This window comes from Poecilia latipinna, unplaced genomic scaffold, assembly GCF_001443285.1.
Source record: "Poecilia latipinna isolate Pla-1442-1.1 unplaced genomic scaffold, P_latipinna-1.0 Scaffold877, whole genome shotgun sequence".
Taxonomy (NCBI): domain Eukaryota; kingdom Metazoa; phylum Chordata; class Actinopteri; order Cyprinodontiformes; family Poeciliidae; genus Poecilia; species Poecilia latipinna.
The window spans coordinates 23298-31308 of NW_015113493.1; the positions used below are offsets into that span (position 1 = coordinate 23298).

At 38.9% G+C, this 8011-nt stretch overlaps 1 protein-coding gene across 1 annotated transcript in view; it reads left to right on the top strand.

The window, feature by feature from the left end:
• The window catches only part of LOC106957123 (A-kinase anchor protein 6-like), a gene marked incomplete at its 5' end in the record, with an annotated part of 181928 nt that overhangs the window by 7493 nt on the left and 166424 nt on the right, over positions 1 to 8011 (top strand). Inside the window, 4 exons of the mRNA XM_015048354.1 lie at positions 217 to 525; positions 1344 to 1487; positions 1573 to 1713; positions 1800 to 2051. Of these exons, the coding sequence (XP_014903840.1) occupies positions 217 to 525; positions 1344 to 1487; positions 1573 to 1713; positions 1800 to 2051 (846 nt within the window). The remainder of the gene's footprint in view (positions 1 to 216; positions 526 to 1343; positions 1488 to 1572; positions 1714 to 1799; positions 2052 to 8011) is intronic.

Sequence of the window (8011 nt, forward strand, 5' to 3'; positions counted from 1 at the left end):
GGTATCGGTGATCGGCCGTGATCGGCCCTCATGGGTGATCGGAATCGGCAGGAAAAAACCTGATCGGCACATCTCTAGATAAAAGGCTTAACAGACGTTTCTCTTCCCAGCTGCTCTTTGGAAAATTTCTTTTTGAAAACGATTGACTATTGTTTCCACTTTTTAAAAGTATGTTAAGCAAAAGTTGTCATATCTAACTAAAAATTTTGATTACAGAGAACAATTGAGCACAACCTCAAAAACCACCATGTGAGCTCAACACATAGAAAACCTGAGGGAAGTTCTGGCACCAATGGCAGCCTGCCCGTCTGCCGCCTGATGTCTCTGGATGAAATATCCACCCAAACAGAAAGGAGGCAGAAAAGGACATATGCAGTCAGTATGGGTGACTCGGACTCCTCCCTGCCCTCCCCCATTTCAGAGCAGCTTCTGTCCTCAGACTTGGAGGCATCTGGAGAGGAATCTGATGCTCAGAGGGGTGGAAGCAGGAATGCAGGGTGGACAGTGAACTGGCAGGGGCACAAGGTGACTATTTCTTTGCAGGAGCCAGGATTTTGCAGATGCTATTCAGTTTTTACTTTTATGGTGCTTATAAAACTATTTATAGTTTTTACTTGTGGAGTTTTTTCCAAAGCAGCCTTAAAATGATACGTTTCTTTAATGCACCTTTTGACACCATTTCATGTTCAAGTAGATTTTTCTCTTTTCAATCAAGAATATTGTTTGACAAACACTCATACTAATACTTCTTAATAAATTTAACAGATTAGTTTTTGTTTGCATCATCTGTTCTTCATATGAGCATTTTTTTCTTAAATGACTTGAAATGGCATTTTCTCCTTGCATGTTCAAAACCAAAACAATAAGCGCTGAATAGTTCTGTAAATATTTTCTGAAAAATGCATAAAGAAAAAAGGTTGTTGATGTTGAAATAAACGCATTGAGATTATCATGTTCATTACCAAGTACTTGATTATAAGTCCTTTTGGTAACACTTTATTTGACGGGGTGTGCATAAGAAATTTTTTAAAGCAAATTTTAAAGCAACTTTGCATTCAGTGAATAATGACACTTAAAGCAAAGTTGAATTAAAACTTGTATTGAAAGTCCATTAAAATGGTCAACTTTGCATTAAAAGTGTCATTATTTGCCGAATGACACTTTATGACAACAGTCATAAACATTCATGAAAACTTCATCTTTATGTCAGTTTTATGTAAGTCTTATGTACACCCCGTCAAATAAAGTCTTACTGTACTTTTTCTTTGTTGACTGGTCCTTAGAGTGAATTACTGTACATGTGAAGAAGGACAGTGAAATGCTGATGCTCCTTTCTTGTGCAGAAGGGATCCCAGGTTCCATCAGAAAGGATCCAGTCCAGAGAGCATTGGTATGGGTCAGACGAGTTCCTGGCTCTCCCTGCTCAGCTCCATGAAACTGAGATGCTGGCTGTGAAACTAGAAAGTCTGATACAGTCCAGGACCCTGGTCAGTACAGAACTGTGGCTCATTGACCATAACTATACACAATGTGTTGAAATTGGTTTCTGATGTTTTTTGAACCTGTTCACAGCAGAACCAGAGAGGTCTGCAGGATGTGGATGACTGGGAACTGTCGGAGCTTAACATGGACTGGGACGCCGGAGAAAGTGGAGTCAACACGAGAAACATAGTGGGGAGCAGGGATTATGGTCCATCTCCCCTGCTGTCACTGGTATGACAGCATATTTTGTGTGAAGAAGTATCAAAAAGCAAATAATTTCCTGGTGAAGTGACATGTTCCTGTGGACTCTTCATCAGCTTCCTCATAGACAAACCTCAGTGAGCTGCTTCAGCTCCTCCTCCAGTGATGTTGCTCCATCATTGGAAGACGGCATAGAATCAGGGCCCTTGAGTGACCTGCTGTCAGGAGAGGAGCAGAGCAGGAGGCCTGTGGATGGCTCCCCCCAGCTGACGGCGCCCCTGGCGGATGGGCATGGATGTGCTTCTCTGATGAAAAAACTGCTGGAGGACATCCAGGATCAGAACGAAGGCATCTGGGTAAAGATGGAGGTAATTTTTTTACACACAGTTTGCTCCTATATTTTGCATCGGTCTATCTTTCTGCTGGTTCTGTTTCCATCTCGGCATGTCTGTACTGTATGACCAGGTTTGATAGTCAGCACTTGCTTCTGTTTTCCCTGATCTACATGAACACAACACATCAAAATATTTTCACACTTCACATGTTCAAATGCAGTAGGACAAGTTGTCCTGAATTCCCTCAACATTCGACTGATGAAAACCTGGTATTAGATCTTCCTGTGAACCTGTTAATTCATTAAGCTTCTTCTAAAAGGTAACATTTGATTGGCAGGCAGATTACTGATGAGGCTTCCTAGTGAACTAATCAGTCATATCTGTCATTTGGAGTGTGGTAAAATTCCAATAACTGGGGATTCATACTTCTCATACCCTCACTTTTAAATACAACTACAAAGAGAGGGTGTTCATGTTTATGTTCCCCACCTTTCACTGCTGTAAGATTTAAATTTTAACCTCTCCAGAGCAGTTTAGTTAGCAAAGATAATGTCTGCTCAACTCTACTGTCAGGCATTAATAGAATGTAGCAAATCTAACCTCTTTTGTTAGTTGGGTGAGATGCTCACTGATAAAACTAGAAAACTGTGGGATATTCATAGTTGACTCAAGCTTAGCCAACTTCATTTAAGACATTTAACTTGATATCTAATAAATGTCAAACATCTTACTCATCTAGGTGAAAATTATTCACACCCATGGGAAATTTAGTTTTAGTATTATTTTTCATTTAGCCAAGATGATTGTAGCTGAAATGAAATAAGAGGGTAGCTCTCAAAACTGTGAAAAAGGTAAGAGCATAAACTGTAAAAATTAAAAATCATTAAAAAATATTTAAAATTTATCTTGAAGCAGAGGTCATGCTGTTCGTTTTTGTTGTCTGTCATTTTGACTGACGGCGCCAGAAAAATTCCATCATATTCTATTGCCTGTCAATTTTTAAATGCTGTCTGCGTAGGCTATTCAGCTGTGTTTAATTTTTATGCAGTTTAATTACTCAAATTTTATTTGTATAGCACATTTCAGCAACAAAGCATCAAAGTGCTTTACATCATAAAAAGCACAAAAACATCAAGTCATGCAACAGAATCAACAATCTGTTCAATTTAATTAATATTCACATTGAACAGAGAATCTAGATCACATCTAATGCTTTCTCTGTAGTGTCAAAAAACATTGACTGTTGCAACAAAAACAACATATGAACAGTGAAATTAAATTCTTTCACTTAAATTATGAACAGCTCACCTGCTCTGGTCTGAACACAGCAGCACAACTTCCTGCTGGTTTGCATCTGGAGGTGAAATTTGTGCTAGTTTAGATCGGGCCTGAAATTCCAGCCTGACTGAGTTCGTGTCTGATCCATCCCGACTGATTGGCATTAATAGAGGCACAAGGCAGAATTAAACCTCACATATTTTAATTAAGATTTTACTGTTTTCGTTTTTAGACCACCATTTAAGAAAATAGTGTTACTTCTCCCCGTTTTGGCTTCTGTTTAACATCTTCCATATTGTCGCTTGTTGTAAGTTTGAGTCAGGTGTGAATCATCTGGGATGTGTGACTGATGGGAATCCTGTGACTGATAGGATCCTGCTCTGCTCTAGCTGCTGCTAGGGTGAATCAGGGTGGAGTCGCGTCATATTTTGGTTTAGTTCTCTCTCTCTCTCTCTGTTCTCTCTCTGTTTCTCTTTCTTTCTTTCGCACTGCATGCTGGGAGTTAGTGGAAGAGCATATGGTGAGTGGACTGGAAGATTGAGAATTTCTATCTTTTTTTATCTCCAATGTTTTTTTCTGTATATTATCCTTAGATTATTGTGTTTTGTGGAATTACATTAATTGATTACATTTCTGTGTGTGACAACCAAAATTTTGCCTTTTGGTGCAAAATGCTGGGAATGGATTTGACCAAAGTTACGAGGTAGATCATACCCAGTGGAAGAGTGCAGTTTGGCGGTGGGAGAAGTTGTAGGTTGTAGCATTAAATCTGCTGCTTGGTTGAACAGCGCTGTGGTCATTTTTGTTGACCATGTGGAGAAGGCAAACAAAGGGCATTGCTGTGAATGATGTCTTTGTCTGTTTCCCTGTTGAGTATTCCTGCTAAAAAAAAGAATCATGATTGCAAGGATTCCTCCGTTCATCAGGGATGAATTGTTGATGAGAGAACTGTTGCAGGAAAATTGTTTTCCCCATCAGAAGAATGCCGTTGGGTTGGAGTTACATTGTTTCACACTGAAGAAAGGTCCATATGATTCTGAATTTAAAAAGAAGAATGCCTTAACTTAGTGTTTAATGTGTAAGTGGATGGGCTTGATTAGGCTATTTACGTAATTTTGTGCGCTTTGGTTTTGAAGTTTCTGTAAAAAGGAAAAAATTTGGAGTGTATTATTGGTTCTCCATCCAAAAACGAAGAAAGGGATATAGAAATGGAATATTCAGAAAAGGGTCTGGAATCAGAAAGCAATATGGATGAGGAGGAGGAAGGTGAAGATAAAAGGTTGGACTGAAGATGGTTTGGTCAGTTCAACCTGTACATTTCTTCTTCAGTCAGTAGAGAAAAGGTTAGCATGTGCAAAACTTTAAACATTTTCTGAAAGCTACAAAGAACATAAAAAATGTAGAAACAGAGGATTTTTTTTCCTGACAAGAAACTTTTTCTTGTGAATGTGACATCTCAGATGAACTATAAAAAAAAAAGTGGGTTATAGTGACCAAGATGTTTACAAGTTAAAAAGATTTATCGGAAAACTTAAGCAAGCATTTAACAATGATGAGTCTGACGTATGATAAGTGTCTGCATTTTCTGTTGGTGCTAATCCTTCCATCTTTGGTGATGAGCCACTTCAGAGTTTCTACATTAAATTTGGATGGAACCAGAGATGTGAGGAAGAGAATCAAACGTATAACTGTGTGGATGGTCCAAGAAGCACACAGCGACTGTTTAAATGAGATATAGAGAGAATGGGGGCCAGAAATTTTGAGTCATTTAAGCCAGACCAGTGGGGGAGATGCAATTGTTTTTTTCAAATTGTTTTTACTGGAATAATATCAACTTGAAGAAGTGACAAAAGGTAGAGTAATGGTATTGAAAGCAAAATATTGTTTCACTACCATTACTTAAAAATAGTGGTCCCCGATGATTAAAAAGTGAAAAAGTTGCATAAATTTCAAATAGAGGGGATAGATACAATGATAAACGTAAAAGCAAGGTTAAAATCCATAAACTGATGTGAAGATGTTGAAAAAGTCATGAACAGTCTTACAAAGCTTGAAAGTGTGATGAAGACAAGTTGACAAACTCAGAAACTCAGCAGGGAGTAAGTGCAGCAGAAGCAGTACAGCTTGTGTGTGCAGGTCACATTGCATCTGCTGACACAGCAGCAGAGCGGAGAGTGCTTCTCAAGCTTTAGATGCACTGAAAAAGAAAATGGTTGAACCAGCTTAATTGAATTGCTTCAATTGGTAACAAGTAATTCAATGAGTTTATCCAACTTAATTTATTAGGTTGGTTTAACTTGACAAATTTAATCAGTCTTACTCAAATAATTTAGTTTACTTAAAATAAAGAAGCAGACTAATAAAGGATTTTTTAAAGGTTTTATTGGCTCTAGTGGCCTTTATTTTAGAGTAGTAGACAGGAAAGACACACAACTAAGGTCATCAGGCAGGAATCGAACCTGCGACAGCCGTGTTGATGACTAAGGTCTCCTTATGTGGGTTGTGCTCTACCCCTGCGCCGCAACAGTACCACGGTTAGTGCAGGATCTGTCCCTGGTGAAGCTTAATTGTTTCAATTAAGTCAAAGCCAAAAGTTCCTTTAAGTTAAAAATGTTTAAGTTAAGCTAATTCAACACAAATTGTGGTTTCATCACAAAACCGAACAAAATTAACTGAGATTAATGTAAAAAATCCATAACATGAACTGCACCCCAAATACACTTTTTAGAGTGTGTGGGGAAACTGCACACATATAGGAGACCTTGCTCTCTTACACACGCACACACACTTCTCACTCTGTGCTCTGAGTAATTAGCTGATTAGCTGCTTATTTAGCAGCATGTAATCATAGCAGTGGCTGAGCTGACTAATTCAGGAAGTAAAGACATAATAAAGTAATCAGTACATGCATATCTTTTGGATTAAACTAAGAGATCCGCTATAACATCAGGTTGAGCAACTAAAACGATCCACTAAACTGGACATTAAACTACTGTAGAGTGGACTGAAATAAAGAAAACTTTCCAAACAGGCTCAACGTTAAGCTTAGTTTATCACTGCATGGCAGATCAAGTGAAAAGGAATTGTAGAGCCAACATTAACACCATATCCAAAAAAGCTTTGGGAATAGAGGCTAGAGTAAAGTAAACATCCCTGAATAATCCCTACAGAGGGAAACATCCATCCGTCCATTTTCTAACACCCTTGTCCCTATTGGGGTGGGGAGGGGTGCTGGTGCCTATCTCCAGCAAACGTTTCGGATGAGAGGCGGGGTCACCCTGGACAGGTCGCCAGTCTGTCGCACAGAGGAAAACGGCTCAAAAATATTGTTTAAGCCTTTTTAAGCAGCACATCTTTTTATGACTTGTCTTGGGGTGCATTCAGGGGCATCAAGATTCAGTGGGTTTGAGTTCTCCTGATACTATTCAGATTCAGACCATCTTTGTCATCCAACATAACATCAGAGATGCACTGCAGAATGAAATTATTATGCGTATTCGCCTACAAACAGAAACTAGCAGGATAAACTATAAAATAATATGAAAAGAATAGATGAAGAGCCAAATCAAAAACAGTGGAAGCTGTATTATTAAATTATTTTTTATTCTTAAATCTTTATTTGATCTGAATGGGTGAAGACCGACTCAGATAAAGTCTTCTTTCACAAAGGTGATCTGGCCAAGAAAGGCAGCAGCACATGTCGGCTCTTATTTGATAAAAATTATCCAATAGAAGAGACACATTTGAAAAAATAATTGCTTTAGCTTTATCAGCACTTAACCAGTTTTTTGCACCAAAAGTGCAAAAAAAAAAAAAAAAAAATTTAGTCAAAATTTTTGCAATTTGTGCATGAAATACCCCAGGAATAATACATGCAAAAAAAAAAAAACAAACAAAAAAAAAAAACATTAAATCATATTAAAATCTTTGATACTTGTTGTCCTCACAGGTAGCGTTGTTTTGCTAGGTTCCCAATAGGTGGCAGCGTGATCCCAATCATTTTTTCAGCTGACCCCACCACTCTGCTCAGTGCCTTCCTGTCTGAGGTGCTGCTGTCATGCTGCTGGTAAGCACACTGTCAATGGTGCCTCCTTCGAAGGTAATAAGGATTGATGGGCTGAGGTGAGCTCTCAGGTGAGAGTGTCATGAACCTGATGTGCGGGTCGATGTCCACAGCAGTGTTGTGGATGTAGAGCAGGATGTGCACATGCCGTTTCCTCCTGAAATCCATCACCAGTTCTTTGGTTTTTCCCACATTCAGAAGCAGGTTGATGCTGCTGCACCATTCTAATAGTCTCAGCTCCTCTCTGTGGTGTTCTCCTCACCGTCCTGGATCAGACCCACCACTGTTGGACACATCCCTACTGCATGTCACACTCCTTTATAATTTCATTCTGTGATTTATTTATTTTTCCCCCATAAGGCACAGGCATGATAAGCAAAGGTGTAATCCCTCATTGGTCCCTCGCATCAGTTTAATGTTTGCTGGTGTTACCTGTGGTCACAGAGGATGAGTGGAGGACACAAGAGCAAGCCTACATCAGCAAACAGGACCACATTAATGTGAATTTACAAAAAACACCCATAGTTGCTTATATTCACTAAACTTGGCAACTATGCTTAGCATCCAATCACCCTGACTCAGAGTTCAATGTCATATTAGATTGCCTGTAGATAGAGATGAAATATACACCCAACTGTATTCTATATATATA